Source organism: Notolepis coatsorum (genome assembly GCF_963971535.1).
Source record: "Notolepis coatsorum genome assembly, chromosome: 14".
NCBI lineage: Eukaryota > Metazoa > Chordata > Actinopteri > Aulopiformes > Paralepididae > Notolepis > Notolepis coatsorum.
Window position 1 is genome coordinate 87,420,502 of NC_140178.1, and position 23,256 is coordinate 87,443,757.

Sequence of the window (23,256 nt, forward strand, 5' to 3'; positions counted from 1 at the left end):
CCACACACCCCTCACCCCTACAGACACACAGCCCTCGGACGCACAACAACACGCACGCAGAGACAGACATGCAAACACACGCACACACACACATTCTCTCTCCCTCTCATTATCCGACAGACACACATCTCTCCATCTCCTCCTGTTGCTCAGAGCTGAGTAGGCCTTTGTGTGTGGGTGGGTGTGTGTGTGTGTGTGTGTGTGTGTGTGTGTGTGTGTGTGTGTGTGTGTGTGTGTGTGTGGTGTCCGTCAGTAAGTGGGGATAAGGGGCGCCCTGAAGAGCAGTCCAGCATGGGCCAAGGGGTGAGGGAGAGAAAGAGAGGGTGAAGAGGGTGAGAGAGGAAGAGAAAAGGAAGAGAGCGAGAGAGAGGGGGGGGGGGGGTTAAAGTCCCATGAGAATACTAATGACGAGGAACAACTGATAGCAAGAGAGGGAGAGAGACAGAGAGAGACAGAGGGAGAGATAGAGAGGGGTAGAGGAGGAGGAGGATTATTAAGAAGGTGAATCAGGGTGTTTCCTCAGCTGGTTTTCATCAGACTGAGACACTGCTATACAAAACTACTGACACTACAAAACGACCAACACTACTACAGACAATACAAAGAATACAAAACGACCAACACTACAGACAATACAAAACTACCAACAATACAAAACTACAGACACTACAAAGAATACAAAACTACAGACACTACAAAGAATACAAAACTACAGACACTACACAACTACAGACACCGGCATGACCACACTGACCCGTCATGACCATACTGACCCGTCATGACCATACTGACCAGTCATGACCATACTGACCCGTCATGACCATACTGACCCGTCATGACCATACTGACACGTCATGATCACACTGACCCGTCATGACCATACTGACCCGTCATGATCACACTGACCAGTCATGACCATACTGACCAGTCATGACCATACTGACCCGTCATGACCACACTGACCCGTCATGACCATACTGACCCGTCATGACCATACTGACCAGTCATGATCATACTGACCCGTCATGACCATACTGACCCGTCATGACCATACTGACCCGCCATGACCATACTGACCAGTCATGACCATACTGACCCGTCATGACCATACTGACCCGTCATGACCATACTGACCCGTCATGACCATACTGACCAGTCATGACCATACTGACCCGCCATGACCACACTGACCCGTCATGACCATACTGACCCGTCATGATCACACTGACCCGTCATGACCATACTGACCCGCCATGACCATACTGATCCGTCATGACCATACTGACCCGCCATGACCATACTGACCCGTCATGATCACACTGACCCGTCATGACCACACTGACACGTCATGACCATACTGATCCGTCATGACCACACTGACCCGTCATGACACACACTGACACGTCATGACCACACTGACCAGTCATGACACACACTGACCAGTCATGACCACACTGACCCGCCATGACTCTTCACTCCAGCCAGCTACTAGGCTTGGCTTCCTATAGGCCAACACTGAAACATGAACTAGGTTTACTGGGGGGCAGAAGCCAGTGTAACTCAGTCCAGCTCGATACAAGACTAGGGATGCACCGATCCGATATTGGTATCGGCCGCCGATATCAGTAAAATAGCTGGATCGGTTATCGGTAAAAAAAATATATATATATATATATATATCGGATTTTTTTTTATAATAAATAAAATAAGAAATAACCATTCAGTACATTTATATCTATGTGTTAATTTGTTACATTTAGTTTCACTAAGTTAGGAAAGTCATGTTTTAAGTCAAGCCTGATGTTGCCTTGCACAAAAGAATGATCCCAGTCTCTTCCACACAGTGACGGTGAGGCATACAGTTTATTAATTGAATGAAGTTCATTTTCCGTCTTTGTTAACAACAAATCAAAAACACACGTGTGATCCTTTACAATTCTTAAAAACTAAATATATTTTAATATAAAAAATAAAAAAAACGTAGATACATTTTTATAATTTTTTTTAACTTTTTTGGAAAATAAATTTAGACAATGGGTATCGGATCGGTATCGGTATTGGCCGATACCCAAACCCAGGTATCGGTATCGGGACTGAAAAAGACGGATCGGTGCATCCCTATACACAACAATAGTGGACTGTGATCCCACCATAGACTACATGTTAATGGCCATTAGGGTGATAAGTGAGGTATCGTCTAAATACCTAAATAAAGAGGGCAAAAGAATTGCATTCTAAACAGTACTATAAAAAATGTAATATATACTACTATAAAACAATACTATAACAACAACTACAACCAAAACACAACCTACAAAACCAGAAAGACGGAGGCTGAACAACGATTACTGAGCCAACAAGACCACAGCAGCAAAGCTACACAATAAGCAAGTTGATACTCATTTATCAATATAATCACAATTGTTAATGAATGTAATAGAAAACAGACAGGACTTTGAGGAAAGTAACAGGGCCAATAATGAAACAGCAGTGCACCACACAAAAAGCCAATTCTTTAGATTTTTCAAGTAAAATATAAATACATATGTTATCAAAAGCCTTTAAACTGTGAATAGGAGGACCACATTACATTTGCAAAGCCCACGTTTCCTGCTGTAAAGAACCCTTTGGCCGCTGCATTTCAGCATCTTTCTGTACATAATTGGTCAAATATTTAAAGATAAGAGGCCCGATGAATCAACCGAGGCAGGAAGACCTAACAGAGCAGTCAACAGGATGTCAGACAGACGCACATAGAAAAAGAAGAGACCAACAGCTGGAACAGAGAGACACACCGATACTGGGAGATGAAAGCACCGCCATGTGTGTGTGTGTGTGTGTGTGTGTGTGCATGTAAATATTAGCTTGACCTCTGGTTGCTGAATGGACTATACTGGACCTCCCTCACAAAGTTATGTAGTGTTTCAGCATGCAGATCTCTACAAACACACACACACACAAACACACACACACAAACACACAGTTAGTCAGAGATGGGCCTAGCTAGACCCGTGCCATGTTGGCTAGTACTAAAAAAAGGTTAAATAAATAAATAAAAAGATGTGTGTGGAAATAGAGGCACTAAATGGGAATATATGGACAAGTATGAATACTGGATAACCTGAACAGGAATACAGGGATGCGGATTAGGAATACTGGAAAACCTGAACAGGAATACAGGGATGCGGATTAGGAATACTGGAAAACCTGAACAGGAATACAGAGATGCGGATTAGGAATACTGGAAAACCTCTATACTTGTAGTTGACAGTCTCCTGCAGTTGCTGATCTGTAAGTGCAGACATATGTGTGTGTGTGTGTGTGTGTGTGTGTGTGTGTGTGTGTGTGTGTGTGTGTGTGTGTGTGTGTGTGTGTGTGTGTGTGTGTGTGTGTGTGTGTGTGTGTGTGAGCAGCTCAAGCTGAACATCTCACAACTAAGCTAAGTGTCAACTTTTAGTTAAAATGTTTGGCAGCCTGGGTCATGTTCACAAGCTGGTGGTTAGGGGCCTTCAGATGGCCCACGTCTCCAAGAGAAAGGCTAAACAGTTAGCAAGGTATTGCTCTATATCTGCCATTATTGGTAACCGCTCTATAGACGCTGTTGCTTTTTGTACCCATACCCATAGAGTAGATATACTTTTACAGAAATGCTATGGTATCTGTTTTTCAAACATCATCTGTGTCAATGTTGTATGTGTACGATGAATGCTGCACAGTCACACTCACAAACGTAATTGAATGACTCCCAATGAGCTAATTGCACTGTTAGTGTTTATATCCTTAATGTACTTTGTATTCATGTGGACATAAATAAAGCATCTAAAATGTGTGTGCGCATTGTACAAACATGTAAGCAGTATTTTCCAAACCTTACGTCAAGTCAGTTTCATCCAGTCAGGCCATGAACGGAGGCCATTGGCCAACAACATGCTGGTCTGGAGACATTTAAACAGGCTGCTCTCATCCCAAGCTACCGCCGCACCAGTCGCCTTGGTAACGCTTTCAAAAGCTGCCTTCATTAAGACTAGACTCAGCAACAAAGCGCTTACTCACCCAATCCCCTCTCTCTCCCTCACACACACACACACACACACACACACACACACACACACACACACGTAGGGTTAACCCAGGGCAACGCAGCATGCATTCCATGAGAGGAGACAGACTCCCCCATATAACCCTGTCACTCTCTCACACACACACCATGTTCCCGACCACGTTGTCCCCTTCCCCTAGCTGAGGCCCAGTCTGTGGTGGGGAGTAGAGACTGCTCTGGGTGTAATATGACTCTGTCTTCATAAACAAAGAGAGAGACACACACAGAGAGAGAGAGAGAGAGAGAGAGAGAGAGAGAGAGAGAGAGAGAGAGAGAGAGAGAGACTCAAACATCTGAGGCAGTCGACGGAGGAGAGAGTGAGAAGAGAAGAAAAGCAGAGAGAGAAGAGAGTGAGAAGAAGAAGAAGCCTAGATTTGGTAGTTTTCCACTACCGTCTTTGTGATCTCCAGAATACCCCCATCTTACTCCACAACACACACTCTCTGCACTCTAACCACTGAACTGCTCCTGCCCCCAAACACACACACACACAGACCAAGCGTCAGGGGGTGTAAGTAGTCTCTGGTGGGCACCATGGAAACCTCAGAGAGAGAGAGAGAGAGAGATATGTGTGTTAGAAGCAACGTTAGGTATGTTCCGACCCCAATAGGTCAAGGCTGGACCACTGGGTTTGTAAGTTCAATGTGCCAACTATTTGTGTGCGTGTGTGTGTGCACGCGTCTGTATTTCTTAATGATTTTTTTTCTTCCAAAGTGTCCATTATTCTCTCTTTGTGTTCGACTCTTTTAATTTAGGATTTCTTGTGCGTTTGCTACTTAATTTTATTTTAGGTATACGTGTGTATGCATGTACAGTATGTATGTATGTTTTTTTTTGTTCTGTTCCATGTGGACTCCAGGAAGAATAGCTGTTGCCTAGGTGACAGCTAATGGGGATCTGAATAAACAATAAATCCAACTGCTGTCCATTCTGCGTATCCATATCTCTCTCCCTCTCTCTATTTTCACACTCTTTGCCTCAACCCCTTCTCTCTCCCTCCATCTATTCCCCCATCTCTCTCTCTTTCTCCCCCCCCCTCCTCTCTCTCTGTGTAGCCAGTGCCTGGTAGTACCAGTCTCTCTCCCTCACTCACAACACTGCTACTGAAAGAGACGATTCTCTAGTCGCCTGTATGCGCATAAACACTCATGCATATGATCATTCACAGACATGCAAACGACACGCTACAGTACACATACTACATGTTAGGGGTGGGGGATCAAAAAGATAATCGAGATTCAATTAAATGTAGTACTGTATGTGTAAGGTAAAAATAAAAAGATATTCACACATCGCTAAGAATCTATTAAATTTGTTCAGTCTCGTCATACTTTCAACTGTCCTATTCTCAGGTTAATAGCGATCTAGAATCGGATCTATCCAATAGAGGCCTTGCACAGAATGGCTGTGTAGTTCTCCTTCTTCCAACATGGCTGCCTGTAACCATTGGTAACCACGTTTGAAAGAAAATGCCTCATTTCTGTGCAGTGGTAGGAGTAGGTAAAACACTAGAAAAGCATGATATTACTGTTCCACTGTGACTAGTTTACAAAATCCATAAGATACTGATTCATAAGGCGGTTAGGTGGCCGAGCGGAGATTGCATTCGTCACCAACCCCGGAGCTGTGAGCTGGATTCGCCTGTTCGAATCCAGCTCACAGCTCCGGGGTTGTCACCAGCTTGGCTGGCCGTCCACACTAATACAATTGGCTGTATTAGAGGGTGGGAGAAGCTGGCGGGGTGGGTCCGGGTCATTGTAAACAGCGACTCCTACAGTTCGGTCGGGGCGCCTGCTAAGCGCGGATAGGACTTGAGGGGGATAGTGTGATCCTCCCACACGCTACGCCCTCTCAATGAGAATCCACGCTGCCAGGTGAAAAGAAGCGGTGATTGGCTGGACGTGTGTCGGAGGAAGCACATGGTAGCCTCCACTCTCCCAGATGATCTGACTGTGGGGGGTAAGTGCGCAGCGACCAGGAAGGGACTGGGAATTGGCATACGACTAACATTGGGATGGGAGAAAATCGGAGGAAAATGGAGGGGGGAAAAGATCAATAAAAATAAGATACTGATTCATAAAATTTTTGTTGATACATTTCTCACATAACAACAACACATATTTGCACATAGTAAACATTCTCTCCTGGGCATTCTAAACATTATGTGACAGACAGGCCTCTATTGCCAAAATAAACCGAGATGAATCGAGACCCCAAGAATCGAGATTGAATCATGCAATTACCAAAGATTCCTACTAAGTGTATGCTTGCGAGTCAGTCAGCACATGCAACGCACATGCCGGCGTAGTGCAAGACCATATCCAAAACACACTGAATACACAAACGGCATCAAAGCCTGGCGTGTGTGAGAGAGATGACGTCAGGCTGAACTGAAACCCTGCCACCTGATCAATAAAAGGTGATGAAAGTCAAACGGCGACGTGGCACCAGGGGAGAATAACTGACGTCACATAGTGCCAGCAGCGTTGCCAAAGCAACGGGACCGGAGTGACAGATGAACACGGGCAAAGGGCAAAGTTACCCTCATGAATTAAATATCCACCGTTATTCAGCAAATAAATGTCTAAAATCTTCCCAGAAAAAATTACTTGTATTTGAATTCAGCCATATGTCTCATATTAGACAAGTAGTCTACCATCCAACAATATCCCAAAAGCATTGTAAAAATATTACTTTGGATTTAAAGCACGGAAAAAAGACAAGAACAATTTCACAAAATGCCCCTAGAGATGAGAGACATCTCCCCTTAATTACTTTTCTAGATTGTTGATGATGATGATTGATGATGATGATTTAATAGACTGTGAGCTGAAACTCAAGCGGGTGAGCGGTTGCCATGTAGATGATCTTCCCTCCAGTCATTACGCTGAATCGTTTCATTGACTCCTCTAGTCTACAGGACGCCCAAGGCCCACATTCACAGACGCTTTCAGGAGCCGGGGGGCTGATCCAGGGTCAGTGACCAAGAACGGTCGTCTTCATGACTGTATTCAAACTTAATGAAAGAGACCGAGCGCTGACTCTAGCCATTTTGCCCTTATGTCATGCTCAGGGTGGAAAGGAATCCCAAGCTGAGCATGACATGAATGAGAAAATGGCCACTGTGTGAATATGGTCAACACGCCCAACATAGAAATCCTCATATTCAAGGTTTCCCCTGAATAGTTTTTTGCAGAGCCCTCCACTAAGGTTGAACAAATACATAATGTTATTACATAAAACCTCAACTCTACTGACTACTTTCCTGGGAAAAACCCTGAATAGTAAAACATCGCTCATGAATAACAGATAGTGAGAACAAGTAACGTAATGCAACTATTCAGTTATTATTGTTTCAAAAATATCTAGAGTCGATGTGACACTGCAAGGATAAATTCCCAGTGTCCTCTCCTGTGTCACTGGTCCCATTATGCTGCTTCCACTCAAAGCCATCCACCCGCGTTAACCCTGTATGACCTTTACTAATAGTAGGGAGGATAAACTTTCTGCCACAATGTAATAAAATGGGAGCACAATGCTATCCAGAATGCAGTTTCGGCCCTTACATTTTCGGGCCACTTCCCTCACAAAAAGTCAAAATCCCAGACGATACTTGCGATTGGTAGATCAAACAACCACTATAATTGTGGCCGACCCCTGTGCGCACACAATGGCGTTTGTCAATTGATGAGTTGTTGGGAGAAATGCCTGTTAAAATGGAGTCATTCAAATGGCTACTCCCCTTAAATTAGGAGCCAACAATGAGCTTTTTGCATCCAAGTGTAGCCCCAAGTCTCGACTACAACCGTGTGAAATCGGATCATTCTTTCTGTTTGAGACTTTTGAGAGCGCGAGCACTCTATTTACAATCACCTCAGAGGCCCAAAAGGCCATTTTCCATGACCGATAACGGATTATAGCCGGGTCAAGTGATTACAGGAACAAAATTATTTTATAATAGTCTTTATTTCACCACTAAAAACTAACATTCTGATTTGTTTTACGTTGTAGACCATCTCTCAGAAAGGTTTGACCTCCCTACTCTTAGCACTTGCAGACGTCCGATACAGACCACAGAACGTGATCGCACAGAGAGACCACTTCCTGGTGTAATCCACTTTGGTGCGCGGCTAAGACGGCCCCTCGATAGATTCTTCATCATGTAGTCATGGAACACGAGCCATTGTTTCATACCGTACGGTCAGGTCGGTGCGCGAGGCTCACAGCTGCCGCAGGAATGTTTAATAACCAGATGACTCCGGTGCCGTGGGAACTGTCGGCTCTCCCGGTCTCACGCGCCAAACCAACACCGGGCCGGGTAACGCCATCGACCACCCGGTTCAGTTAGATCCAGTTAGATGTCGATTCAGTTAGGTTTGATGCCACTGGTTTCAGTGGACTGGCACCTGCCATTGTTGGTCAAAAGATGTTGTTTGGTCAATTGAGTTTCCATAGTGGTTCAGCAAAAAAACTAGGTGTGAGGCAAAGTAGAGACCTCTGGGAGGCGCTAGAGATAACGTTTCTAGAAAGAATCTTCACATTGCAGCCACATTGCAGCCACATATTGATCTCTGAATCTTAAGAATCGATTTGATTCTAATTCAACGATTCGATATTTTCAAACGAATCCATCTTCATGTAAATTCTACATATTCAGCGCAAAGTCAGTGGAATGCCCTCTGAGGAATGCTAACATGAACAGGATGCCCACTCCGTCTCTTGTGGGTCTGTGGTCGCAAGCGGACCGACTCCAGTCGGCAACAAGACAGTGATGCACTGCGTTTTCACACGGCACAGTATTAAACAGCCCTGCTGAGCTCATCTTGTGTTAAACACAGCAGCACTGCACAGAGAGAGGATTTAGAACTAACACAGTGTTTCACCTGGGTGCACACACACACACACACACACACACACACACACACACACACACACACACACACGATAAATTGCTCACACTGCTAAGAACAACAATGAAGACTTGTCATCTGAGGCTAAAAACAAATACATGCCATTTACAGTCATTCCATATAATGTGTTGTGACTATTAAATTAGAGACGTTTTTATACCACAAGAGGAACCGAAGCAGATACTGCAAATAGGTCTGGGGGGAAATCTTGGCTGCAGCAATGAAATGACTCTGTCCGGTGTCCGCTCCCCAGAGGAAACACTGATGTTAGCAACAAGACGGACAAACAGACAGCACCTCTACAGACAGCACTGTACTCTACAGACAGCACTGTACTCTACAGACAGCACTGTACTCTACAGACAGCACTGTACTCTACAGACAGCACTGTACTCTACAGACAGCACTGTACATCTACAGACAGCACTGTACTCTACAGACAGCACCTCTACAGACAGCACTGTACTCTACAGACAGCACTGTACTCTACAGACAGCACTGTACTCTACAGAACAGACAGCACTGTACTCTACAGACAGCACTGTACTCTACAGAACAGACAGCACTGTACTCTACAGAACAGACAGCACTGTACTCTACAGACAGCACTGTACTCTACAGAACAGACAGCACTGTACTCTACAGACAGCACTGTACTCTACTGTACTCTACTGTACTCTACAGACAGCACTGTACTCTACAGACAGCACTGTACTCTACAGACAGCACTGTACTCTACAGACAGACAGCACTGTACTCTACAGACAGCACTGTACTCTACAGACAGACAGCACTGTACTCTACAGACAGCACTGTACTCTACAGACAGCACTGTACTCTACAGACAGCACTGTACTCTACAGACAGCACTGTACTCTACAGACAGACAGCACTGTACTCTACAGACAGCACTGTACTCTACAGACAGCACTGTACTCTACAGACAGACAGCACTGTACTCTACAGACAGCACTGTACTCTACAGACAGCACTGTACTCTACAGACAGCACTGTACTCTACAGACAGCACTGTACTCTACAGACAGCACTGTACTCTACATACAGCACTCTACTCTACTGTACTCTACTGTACTCTACAGACAGCACTGTACTCTACAGACAGCACTGTACTCTACATACAGCACTCTACTCTACATACAGCACTCTACTCTACTGTACTCTACTGTACTCTACAGACAGCACATCTACAGACAGCACTGTACATCTCATCTACATACAGATGTCACTCATCTGTGCTGCTGGCCTGCTATTTGATAGGAAGAGGACCACTATACAGAGGGAGATGGCACTCTACTGCACTACTGAGACAGCGCTGGATATTACACACACATCGCACAACACCATACAACACCACACAACACTGTACAACACCACAAAACACTGCACATTGCAACCACACAACAACACAACACTGTACAACCACTAGGGCTGCACGATTTTGGGAAATAATCTAATTGCGATTTTTCTGACCGATATTGCGATTGCGATTACATTTGCGATTATAATTTTCTTTTTAAGCAGCCCCACAGAGGTTTATTGTAAAATGCGGCTTGCATCTGGCCTACGCGGTGGGTCTGTTCGGGACACAGAGTCTGAAAATAGTTTTTAAAATCTACCAGCCAAATGGCTGGTAAGTCAAAAAGTTAAGTTTGTTCCCTGTGTGTGTGTGTGTGGCTGTGTGCCGTTGGGTGCAGGATGTGGGGGGGGGGGGGGCGCCGTGGTCCAGGGATAATAATGATGATCTAGCGTTGATTTCAGGAAGATTCGATAATCAGGCGAAAAATTACAAAATTACAACGTGTTTAGTGTATTCCACTAAAGGGCTATTATCGCGTCTTTTCCTGGAATTACTAAGAATCACCAAAACTATACTCATATTCAAAACGGTATCAAACGGAAATGTACAGATGAAAAAACTATCCGTTTTGTACATGTTGACTGGAAGCAACTCACTGATAATCGACGGGTGTATTAGACCCATAGCTATCATTTAAGATATAATCTCGCAGTCCCCCCCATTGATTAAAGCGGTGGCGTTCTATCAGGGGTGTAAAGTACTTGAGTAATTGTACTTTGTTACAATACTTAAGTACTGTTTTGGGGGATGTGTACTTTACTCAAGTATTATTAGGTTTGTATACTTGTACTCATACATTTCAGAAAAAAAAACTAAAAATTAGGGATGCCCCGATCGATCGGCCACCGATCGTTATCGGCCGATAATCAGTATAAATATGCGATCGGTGATCGGTGATAATGCTTTATTTTCGCCGATCGTCAAAACCGATCTCACTCGCTGAGTTCTGTCTCAGACACCGGGTGGTGCGGCGTCTGCTCCTCCCTCCAGCCCCTCCCGCACGCATGTAAACATGGGTCTAGTCTAGTGGGACGGGGTCTCCCTGAGCTAACGTTAGCTACCGTTACAAAATGACCCAGTCAACTATTCACTTTTAGTTTAATACATGATGAGGCATTGTCTAACCGAACGGTATCTAGCCGGCTAGCTACTGATAGCTCCTGATATCAACAAATGCTCCAGCAATAGTCTAGTAGAGACGTGTATGATACCTCTGTTAGCTCACGTTAGCGCAAGTTAGTTCACTGTTCAAAACGAAATGTCCCATTGAACTAAATAGTTCAGAGGCGTTGTATTAACGTTATATATCCGGCTAGCAGTAGCTACAGATAGCTCCTGATATCAATGTCTTATAACACTGATTCGACGCGTATTCGAGCTGAGGGCTTGCTGAGCACAGTAACGTTATACCAATAGGGTCCAGCTGCAGCTCCGGAGAATCCTGGCCGTAGCTCGAGGCTACTCGAGTATAGGGTCCAGCTGCAGCTCCGGAGAATCCTGGCCGTAGCTGGAGGCTACTCGAGTACACACAGACAGTGGAGCTTGTTGCGTGGTGGCGATGTCTCGCAGATAATACAAGTACAAGTCTAATTATATATATATATATATATTTTATAAAAATTTTAAAAATTATATAAAATAATTTTTAATTTCTTTTAATCAAAAACTATCAGTATCGGATCGGTATCGGCCGATATGGCTCACGACGATCGGTGATCGGTATCAGTGGCAAAAACGTGATCGGGGCATCCCTACTAAAAATACTTTTTACTCCTTACATTTAAAATGCAGACCTACAAAGTACAAATCTCGCAGGTCCAACAATTTTAATTAGTATATTTGTTTCTCTGGCCGATCGAACGTTAACGTTATTAATCCTGGGGCCACAGCCAATCAAATCCCCATCAATGGAAAATTAACCCGCCCATACCCATGCTGATTGGTCCTTGACTTGTGCAAGACTAGAAAGCGGGGATCATTGATTAAACACCTGCTATAAGAAGAATAGACAGTCAGAGTGACAAGCTACAGAAGATGGCCACAAACAATAGTATGAGTGCGATGAAGAGGACGAAACGGAACATTTCATTGCCCCGGAATAAAAAAAAGTTTTTACTTTAACTTTTTAGTACTTAAGTACATTTAAAAGTAGAAACTTTTTTACTTTTACTCAAGTGTGTTTTTAGCCAGATACTCTGACTTGAGTACGATTTTGAGACGGTACCCATACTTTCACTTAAGTATAATTTCTGGGTACTTTTTACACTCCTGCGTTCTAGCGCCTTAAGCGATGGCGCAGAATGAGTTAAGCGTGATGATGAATTAGCTTAGTTATAGCCCATCATCAATAACAGAGTCAGATTAAACTGTTACAGAAGCATAATTCAGGGATGATGGTCGATCCATATGTAAAGCAGCACTACACACAGACGGCAAGATGGGTCGCAGCATTAACAGATAGCAAGATGAGGTCGATCCATATACACAAAGCAGCACTACACAGATACAGTAGCAAGATGAGGTCGATCCATATACACAAAGCAGCACTACACAGATACAGTAGCAAGATGAGGTTGATCCATATACACAAAGCAGCACTACACAGATACAGTAGCAAGATGAGGTCGATCCATATACACAAAGTAGCACTACACCGATACAGTAGCAAGATGAGGTCGATCCATTATACACAAAGCAGCACTACACAGATACAGTAGCAAGATGAGGTCGATCCATTATACACAAAGCAGCACTACACAGATACAGTAGCAAGATGAGGTTGATCCATATACACAAAGCAGCACTACACAGATACAGTAGCAAGATGAGGTTGATCCATTATACACAAAGCAGCACTACACAGATACAGTAGCAAGATGAGGTCGATCCATATACACAAAGCAGCACTACACAGATACAGTAGCAAGATGAGGTCGATCCATATACACAAAGCAGCACTACACCGATACAGTAGCAAGATGAGGTCGATCCATATACACAAAGCAGCACTACACCGATACAGTAGCAAGATGAGGTCGATCCATATACACAAAGCAGCACTACACCGATACAGTAGCAAGATGAGGTCGATCCATATACACAAAGCAGCACTACACAGATACAGTAGCAAGATGAGGTCGATCCATATACACAAAGCAGCACTACACAGACATCACTACGACTGCACACTAGAGTAAGGTGAAGATCCTCTATTGACCATCACACGCCGGCCATTTTGCTCTTATGTCATGCTCAGGTAGGGATGCCTTTCCACCCTGTTCCACTCGCCGTGTGAATAAGGTCAATGGAATAACTCCTGGTTTCAGGCCAACGCCGTCTCTAGGCAGACCAGCAAAGACAGAGGTGCACAGGAAGGGTAAAGGACGGCGGTATCATCACACAGAAACACACACAGTTCTCCTACGTAAGCCAGAACCCAGGACCAACAGACAGATAGATGTTATTAAAAGGATACACTTTGATGGCTCCTGACTTGGTGCCGATGGCCATGAGCTGAAGCTTATGGTCGTAAGCCAGAGCACTGGGCTGATGGGGGAATCCATGCTCCACAGTCTGCAAGGGAGAGAGACACACAAGGAGAGGGAGAAGTTAAAAGAGAAGAAAGCAGACACATCAAGCATTATTCTCCCTTATATACTTTTAAAATACTTTTAAAGTGTGCGTCGACAGACAGTGTGCAGTCAGTGAGGCGTCTGAAAGGGAGGACGCCACTAATGAAAGTTAGAGGGAGAGTTTCTAACAGGTCTGTGATGGAAGAAGAGCCATTGTTTTATTGCTGCAGTGCAGACTTCATTAAACTGGATTAACATACATTTCACAGCTTTTCTCCTGCCCATGGTTGGAAAATGGGAGACACAGATGGAAATGTAGTCAGGTCTACTGTAGCAGAGAGACGTGATAGAGAACACAAGGACGTCCAGAGACGTGATAGAACACAAGGACGTCCAGAGACGTGATATTAGAACACAAGGACGTCCAGAGACGTGATATTAGAACACAAGGACGTCCAGAGACGTGATATTAGAACACAAGGACGTCCACAGACGTGATATTAGAACACAAGGACGTCCAGAGACGTGATAGAACACAAGGACGTCCACAGACGTGATATTAGAACACAAGGACGTCCAGAGACGTGATAGAACACAAGGACGTCCAGAGACGTGATAGAACACAAGGACGTCCAGAGACGTGATAGAACACAAGGACGTCCAGAGACGTGATAGAACACAAGGACGTCCAGAGACGTGATATTAGAACACAAGGACGTCCAGAGACGTGATATTAGAACACAAGGACGTCCACAGACGTGATATTAGAACACAAGGACGTCCACAGACGTGATATTAGAACACAAGGACGTCCAGAGACGTGATATTAGAACACAAGGACGTCCAGAGACGTGATATTAGAACACAAGGACGTCCAGAGACGTGATAGAACACAAGCAGCCTAATAAAAACATGTTACCCACAGAGTATGTGCACACCGGCTGCACACACAGCCTCCTAGGTGGTAAGATAGCTTGTGACATTGTATCCGTTTCATGACCAGGCATGTGCCACTCCTGATAACGTTACATGTAAATAATCACACATCTGGAAAGCTGCACATCGTTCGTCTCTGTGACGCATATCTGCATTTTGGAGAGTATTCCACTTCTTGGCTTATAGGCTGCACAAGTTATTTCTTATTCATCAAGCCTATGAGCACTTTTGTTTTTATAGACTATGGCAATTTATTTAATTTGATCATTGCACATTTTGTAGCCAATTAAAACATCAATGGAGGGAAAACCTAGAAATCTGAGAATAGAATAGTCTCTCAATAGCATACTAATTACAATAATAAAGCCTAATGATGTGATGAAGACATCATTCATTAATAATAACAGAAGGTTTGATGAAAGTATACAAAGAAAACGTTCCACCAGCCAGGGAAAAACCCTGCAAGTGTAAGTGCACACATTGACGTTCCGTGATTTTTCAGTGAGGACATTTGCCTCCCATTCATTATTCCCACTGATTGTCCTCTCGCTACACTCTGGTCTCAGCTCTCAGCTCTCACGGCTATGTAGTCTGTGCTTTATGACAGTACGACTGTGTGTAGCTTCTTACGACAGAGTTGTGACCCTAGGAGGCTGTGTCGTTTCTTATACGACAGATTTGTCGCATGTCTCAGAGCAAGACTACCTCTCATGTTTGTTTCTCATTTCCCAGGTTGAAAAACAACCGACCTCCATCCTCAAGCATGAGTTTGCAGCCTAAACAACAACATACAGCTATTGATACACGTCCCTGACTGTAACAAAGAGTCATGTGACCTACTCCCAGGTGATGACACATACAGTAGCCTTGAACTGGGGGGGGGGGGGTCTCGAGACATGTTCATACCAAGAGCCCCTAAAATAGAAAGGAAGCACTGAGCCAGTAGAAAAGCCCATCTGAGAATGTTACAAGAGATTTTAGTTTTACACGAACATAATAAAAAATAAATAAAAAAAAGGGAAGCCCATGTCTGAATGTAGTTGTTGTGGAGATAACTGCTGAGTGTGAAACCTAAAACTCAATGGGAAAACGCCCCTCAAAAACAGACCCTAAGCCTGGACGGGTATCGCGGTTCGTATCTCGGGAAAATAAAACTATGTACAGTAGGCTACGTGGGCTGCTTCACCCTCGACACATTTCTACAAGGCATCTCTGCAGCCAAACATTGGGATAGATCCAAAACTTCAGCTGGCACTACTACTAGGCTACTCAGGTATTTCCAAGGTGTGCGTGCGTGTGTGTGTGCGTGTGTGTGTTCCGAAATTCTGCAGACAAAATTGTGCAATCAATCATTCAGGACCCTTTTCATCTGGACCAGCATTCCATCTGGGTCACACTGTTCTTGCAAAGTTGTAAACTGCTCCCAAACCTGATGGACAATCATGATGGTGATTCATGTTCTGCTTCATTCGCACTCAAACTTGACACAATTGTAAATGCGGGTTATTATTACGGGGGGGGGGGGGGGGGGTCGTGTGTTGTTTGGTTATGATGAAGAAGAAGGGCGCAATTTGGACGAAAACCAATTAACGGTAACGCCGAGAAAACAATTAAAACGCCCACAATGGACCCATCCATCAGCCCCGTGCTATAATAACAATAATATATAATAATAATAATAATAATAATAATAATAATAACAACAACAACACATCACATCTCTGCGTGTTCAGTAGAACGAGACAGAAAGGAGCGGTCGGAGGAGACGAGTTTCTGGACTCTGCAGCAAGAGAGTTACATTATCTGCCTCCACCCCAAAACTCACACAGACAGACCACCCCACCCATCCCCGTTCTACTTTACCTTGTTGAAGGCGAACAGCTCCTGTTTTATCTTCTCTCTCTGCGGGTCGTTGCCCTGCCGACGGAACCTGAACTTCATCATGTTGAAGCTGCAGGGACAGGAGCTCCGGTGGGGAGACGGAGAGAGGAGAGGAGAGGAGAGGAGGGGGAGACACACCGCGGGGAGACGGGAGCGGATTCCTCGGCGGTTGAGTCGGTGCCACTCGAACAATAATGCTAAGCAGCTAGCAGACCAGCCCCATGCAGACTGCGTCTCTGCTGCTGCTTCTGTAGTTCTGCAGTCTCTCTCTCTCTCTCTCTCTCTCTCTCTCTCTCTCTCTCTCTCTCTCTCTCTCTCTCTCTCTCTCTCTCTCTCTCTCTCTCTCTCTCTCTCTCTCTCTCTCTCTCTCTCTCTCTCTCTCTCTCTCTCTCTCTCTCTCTCTCTCTCTCTCTCTCTCTCTCTCTCAGCTCCGGCCAATCACGACTGAGAAGCCTGCGAGCAATTTGCGCGGACACGCCCCCACACAGCAGCCGTGTGGAATGCATTGTTAGATTCCACGCACTGGACGCGCCCTACTGGCGTCGCCCCCCCTCCGCTGTCAACTAAACGAATATCTAATCGTATGAACTCCACCCATTCGCCGCACCGCGCGTCGACAAATCGAGCAGCCCCAACAGTTTGAAACTGTGCCGCTACAAAGAAAATTGACAAGCTCGAGTCGACACCCAATAACAGTTGAGTCAATCATTTGGTTTGATTGATTGATTGAAAACTTTATTAACAGATTGCAGAATGGGTACAGTACAGTACAGTACAGCTCAATACATACAATTGTTAAGGGGATGCAGACCAGAGAAAGACTTTCATCTTGTTTACATCAGGGTCCCCCATTTTCAATTCATCATAACATATGACATACACGACATACAGATAGAAAGTACTGCTACATCTATAAATTTATGACATACCAGATTTGCCAATACAGTACTGTTTGTGATGCAAAAAGAGTCCAGAAAAGAGAGTATATACATTTGACGTAAACTGTACATTGGAGGAGGTTGGGTAGGTGGGGTGGGGGGGGGACTGTACATTGGAGGTGGTTTGGTGGGGGGGGGGGGGGGGGTTGGGTAGGAGGGGTGGGTGGGTGGGGGACACTGTACAACTGTACAAGCAAAACTGTACATTGGAATATTGACAACCATACTTGGTAATTTACTGTACATTGGAGGGGGTTGGGTTAGGACATTTACAGGGGCCAGTTTCGAATTGCAGTCTCCCGTAGGTGTTCTTTGAGAGTGGTTTTGAAAGTGGGTAGTGATTCACATTCCTTTACAGCTTTGGGTAGGGCGTTCCATATTGATGTGGCATAATTGCGAAACGTGTTTAGTCCCTTGTTTGAGCCGAATCTGGGTTTAACATGATTTGTGGAGCTCCCTCTGGTGTTGTGATCATGGTATTCACTGACCTTTGGGAAGTATTTTGACATGTACATGGGTACCTTGGTCGTGTAGTGTAGTGTATCTTGTAGACCAGGCCCATTGCAAGTTGCTGTACTCTGTCGTCTACTCTAAGCCATCCTAGGTTGTCAAAGTGGGCAGGGGTGAGGTGGGTTCTAGGAGTAAGGTCAAGCAGTAGTCTGACCAGTTTGTTTTGAGATGTTTGTAATTTTGTTTTTAGCGCCTTTGAGGTGCTTTGGTAACATGAGGTGCAAGCTTAGTCGTAGTACCCTTGAATGAGTGCTCCTGCTAGAGTCTTCAGGGTATTGGTGAGCGTCTCTAGAATCAGGTGTTGTTATACACAAAACTCAAAGGAATTAATATAACAAACTTTTATTCATTTTCATAATAGTTTTGATTGGATATTATTCATCATACAGTAGCTGCATACAGTATTGTAAACAAAAATACATTATAATGGCAATTTAAACATTTGATTTAGTGCAAAATATTCTTCCATAAGGTCAGTGGGACTACTAGAGGCAACATTGGCCCAACTCTCATCAGCCCAGGACAGTAGGCATGCTCATTTAAACCCTTCCAGCCAGGTGTACAATATCACATGTGAGATTAGAATTTAGATAAATTAATGTTCCAATGAGAGTGGGTACTGGTTATTGAAAGCTACTGACTTCTAAAATCCCTACATAGGATTTTGGAAGGAATTGTTAAAAAAAATTAAAATAAGAAAATACACCTGAAAGGGTTAATAGTACATTCAAATATTTTTTTCCCCCATGTGAATAAACGGGGACCTCTCTGCCTATAGTCTGAGAGACACTACCCTACAGGTAGATATACAACATATACAAGCCATAGATATTGTGAGATTCAGTAGGCTCTAAGGTTAAAGTCATGGCATACTTGGCCTTACAGAGTCCAGGCTCACATGTTTCAGCTAATATAATATAACAAAAGTTTGTTTGATGATCTGTAAACAAGGCCACAAGATAAGATTGTGTGCACATAATCTCACACACGTCCAAAAACTCTAAACAGTTTTGCACACATTCATTTAGTTTGACAGTTATTGAGAGTAAATTAGTTTGAATATGGCCACCAGTGATGGCATCTGGTACATTGAATCCTTGTGTTGTGTTAATAATAATAATTCATTACATTTATATAGCGCTTTTCTAGACACTCAAAGCGCTCCCCACAATGTAGGGTGGAAATTGCCTCCTTCACCACCACTGGTAGCACCCTACCTTGGGCTACGCAGGCTCAATGGCTGCCATACACTGGCACCAGGCATACAACACACTACATGAACGGCTCAGGAGACAGGGATCGATATCAGCCAATTAAGGGGAAGGGATGATTAGGTGGCCTTGATGTCAGAGACCTGATTGGTAATTTGGCCAGGAACGTCGGGAACAGAGTGCCCCCTGCTGGACAACAACACCACTTTCCGACAACAGCCTTCACCGGGGCTCAAACTGCTGATCTTCCGATCATGAGTCCGGAGCTCTACTCATGTGTTAATTACAGCTCCATGAAATTATGTAGATGAAAACATAGCAATACCTTGTTTTATAGGGACTGCTACCTTATCATTTCATTAAGCTGTAATTAACGCAAGGATTCAATGTCCCAGATGACATCACTGGTGGCCATATTCAAACTCAATTACTCTCAATAATCGTCAAACTAAATTAATGTGTGCAAAACTGTTTAGAGTTTTTGGATGTGTGTGAGATTATGTACAAAATAAATCAGCATTGTTTTTGGTGAAGTGCCCCTTTAATTAAAAGGTCCCCCTCTCATCCCTTACAAAAGAAATCATGTGATGGCCATTTCAGGTTCACCATGCTCCCAGCCATTGTATAAATAATTTACCATAGTACTGCCATGGTAAAAGTTATGTATCCCTGATGTAAACAAGACAACGGTCTTTCTCTGGTCTGCATCCCCTTAACAATTGTGTGTATTGTATCCCATTCTGCAATCTGTTAAATAAAGTGTTCATTCATTCATTCATTCCCATGGTACCACATTTGTACCTAAATATTACCACAATATAATCCAATAAAAAATTATGGAAATACCGTGAATTTTATATATATATATTTTTTTAAATACCACGCAATAATCTTTTTTCAGGGATTTACACTTACTTTTATGACAGCAGTCACTATGTTAGAACAGCTGTAGGTGGTGATCTCAGTGTTGGACTGAAACCCTTTGCGTTCTCCGCCTGTACAACCGAAGTGCATCTGATGGGGATGGAAAAGTGGGCGAATGGCATATATAAAAGTGAGGGTTCGATGCCCCCTAATGACCCCTAATGACCGCCTCTCTGGACCACCCTGTCCAGAGAGGCGCCTCAGCATGCAATTTGGGTGAGTTCTGCTTCCCTGGGACCACTCCACATCACATCCTGTCACGTCTCACTCCAAAAATCGCAATTAGATTATTTCCCAAAATCGCGCAGCCCTACGTCTCACTCCATATTAAACACGGAGTTGTTTGCTCAGCCGTGTCCATCTGTTTCAGTCCTCAGTGGAATGTGACCCATAAACAAGAGACGCTGGGAGTCTGGAAAACACTTTTAATGATAAACATTCATCACATATAGAACATATGAATGACATTTTTCATAATATCAAAAATATTCTATTTCTGAAATAGAGGTAGATACAATACAATTATGTAATGTTAAGGTGGATTTTGGTGGTGGTGGTGGGTGGTGTGTGTGTGTGTGTGTGTGTGTGTGTGTGTGTGTGTGTGTGTGTGTGTGTGTGTGTGTGTTTGTGTCCTGTCTGTCATATGCGGTCAGGTTATGCTAGGTAGACAGTGCCAACCCTGGGGGTAATAACAGACTGGTATTTTCTGTGTGCGTGCATGCATACACACATGTGTGGGTGTATGTTTATAAGTGCATGGGTGTGTGTGTTTGTGCGTGTGTGTGTGTGTGTGTGTGTGTGTGTGTGTGTGTGTGTGTGTGTGTGTGTGTGTGTGTGTGTGTGTTATAGCAGGGTGATTTCGCTGGGTGGCAAGGTGAGCCTCTCTCTCTCTGACAGACAGCATGTTCTCCATGTGCATGGCAATGACCCGACATAACTCCAGTCCCTAGAGACACACACACACAACATAACACTTAACAACATAAGATAAATCACTAGAGCTAAAGCACACACCCAAATTATATGTATATTGTAATTGACTTGCAGAGGCCTCATTTAGAAGCTCCGTAAAGTAGTATTTTCAAGGATTGAGAACAGCTTAAGGATTTCCCCATCGAGGCCCATGTGTCTTTAACATTGTCAGCAGTCAGTTACAGGGTCTGAATAACATGTTTCTGCAGGAACATGTTGATATACTGCAAGTACAATTTGACAACATTATTGTCTGTGGTCCTGTGTAGCGCAATGTGTAGAGAGCCCTTGGCACTCTGAGCATGGCACTAACAATGCCAGGGTTAGGGGGTTGAGTCCCACTGGGGCCACTCCTACTGAAACATGTATGCAGTGATACTGTAAGGAGCTTTGTGTTGTACCAGGACTGGATAAACTATAGAAATGCAGCCATTCATTCATACTCACAAGCTTGGCTAAATCTCTCCCCCCCCTTTCTCTGTCTATCCCTCCTTCTCTTCCTCCTTGACCCCCCCTCTTTATCTTCCCCCATCCTCTCTCTCTCTCACTCTCTCTCCCGTCTCCTCTCTCTTTATCCCCCCCCTCCTCTATCTCTCTTTCTCTCTTAGTCTCCCCCTCCTCTTTCTATCTCACTCCCCCCCCTATCTCACTCTTTCTCTCCACCCCTCTCTCTCTCCGCCCTCTCATCTCTCTCTCTCTCTCTCTCTCTCTCTCTCTCTCTCTCTCTCTCTCTCTCTATCTCTCTCTCTCCCCTCCTCTATCGCTCTCTCTCACTCTCTCTCTTTCCACCCCTCCTCTCTCATTCTCTGTCTCTCTCTCCCACCCATCCTCTCTCGTTCTCTCTCTCTCTCTCTCTCCACCCCATCCTCTCTCGTTCTCTCTCGTTTCTCTCTCGTTCTCTCTCTCTCTCTCTCTCTCTCTCTCTCCACCCATCCTCTCTCTCTCTCTCTACTCCTCTCTCTCTCTCTCTCTCTCTCTCTCTCTCTCTCTCTCTCTCTCTCTCTCTCTCTCCACCCATCCTCTCTCGTTCTCTCTCTCGTTATCTCTCTCTCTCTCTCTCTTCTCCTCTCTCTCTCTCTCTCTTCTCTCATCCTCTCTCTCTTCTCTCTCTCTCTCATCTCTCTCTCTCTCTCTATCTCCCCACCCCTCTATGTCTCTCTCTCATACAGACCTGTTCTAGCTGTAGTTGTATGATGCGTTGTGTCAGCAGGTCTCCTATCATGATGTCTACGTATGGGAAGCTGGAGCCGGAGGTCGGTCTCTGGGTCCGAGTGGACTGGACCTCCTTCAGAGGAAAACGCACCATGGCCTCCTAACACACACACAACACACACACACACACACACACACACACACACACACACACACACACACACACACACACACACACACACACACACACACACACACACACACACACACGGGCACAAATGGGCACACATACACACAGATAAAACACATATAGAGAGTTAAGTGCATGCAAATGTGAACAAATGCACACACACACGCACGCATTGCACCACACACCACACACACACACACACACACACACAACATACACACACACACACACACACACACACACACACACACACACACACACACACACACACACACACACACACACACACACACACACACACACACAACACACACACACACACACACACACACACACACACACACACACACACACACACACACACACACACACACACACACACACACACACACACACACGTGTCTTGTGTCATGTCCTCTGTTTTGGTGGTGCTGGCATGGTGAAGCAGCACCACCTTGTGGAGATATTGGGCTATTTTGTAGGCTTAGGGTTAGGGAATGAATCGATGTCAATGTAATGTCCCCACCAATAATTAAAACATGGTTGTGTGTGTGTGTGTGTGTGTGTGTGTGTGTGTGTGTGT

At 44.5% G+C, this 23,256-nt stretch overlaps 2 protein-coding genes across 3 annotated transcripts in view; both read right to left on the reverse strand.

Annotated features, from left to right (window-relative positions):
• llgl1 (LLGL scribble cell polarity complex component 1) overlaps nucleotides 1-16,913 on the reverse strand; it is a 123,390-nt gene extending 106,477 nt beyond the window's left edge. For both annotated transcript variants that reach the window (XR_014620515.1, XM_084329907.1), the window contains exons 1-2: nucleotides 16,759-16,913; nucleotides 13,863-13,960 (exon numbers count right to left, since the gene is read on the reverse strand). Coding sequence is in view for 1 of the 2 variants with exons in the window: in XM_084329907.1 (XP_084186033.1) it covers nucleotides 13,863-13,960; nucleotides 16,759-16,839 (179 nt within the window). In the remaining variant the exon portion in view is untranslated. The remainder of the gene's footprint in view (nucleotides 1-13,862; nucleotides 13,961-16,758) is intronic.
• Nucleotides 16,914-21,202: 4,289 nt separating this feature from the next.
• Nucleotides 21,203-23,256, reverse strand: part of myo15aa (myosin XVAa) — a gene marked incomplete at both ends in the record, with an annotated part of 162,716 nt that continues 160,662 nt past the window's right edge. Inside the window, 3 exon segments of the mRNA XM_084329168.1 lie at nucleotides 21,203-21,241; nucleotides 21,243-21,305; nucleotides 22,503-22,643. Coding sequence (XP_084185294.1) covers nucleotides 21,203-21,241; nucleotides 21,243-21,305; nucleotides 22,503-22,643 — 243 coding nt within the window.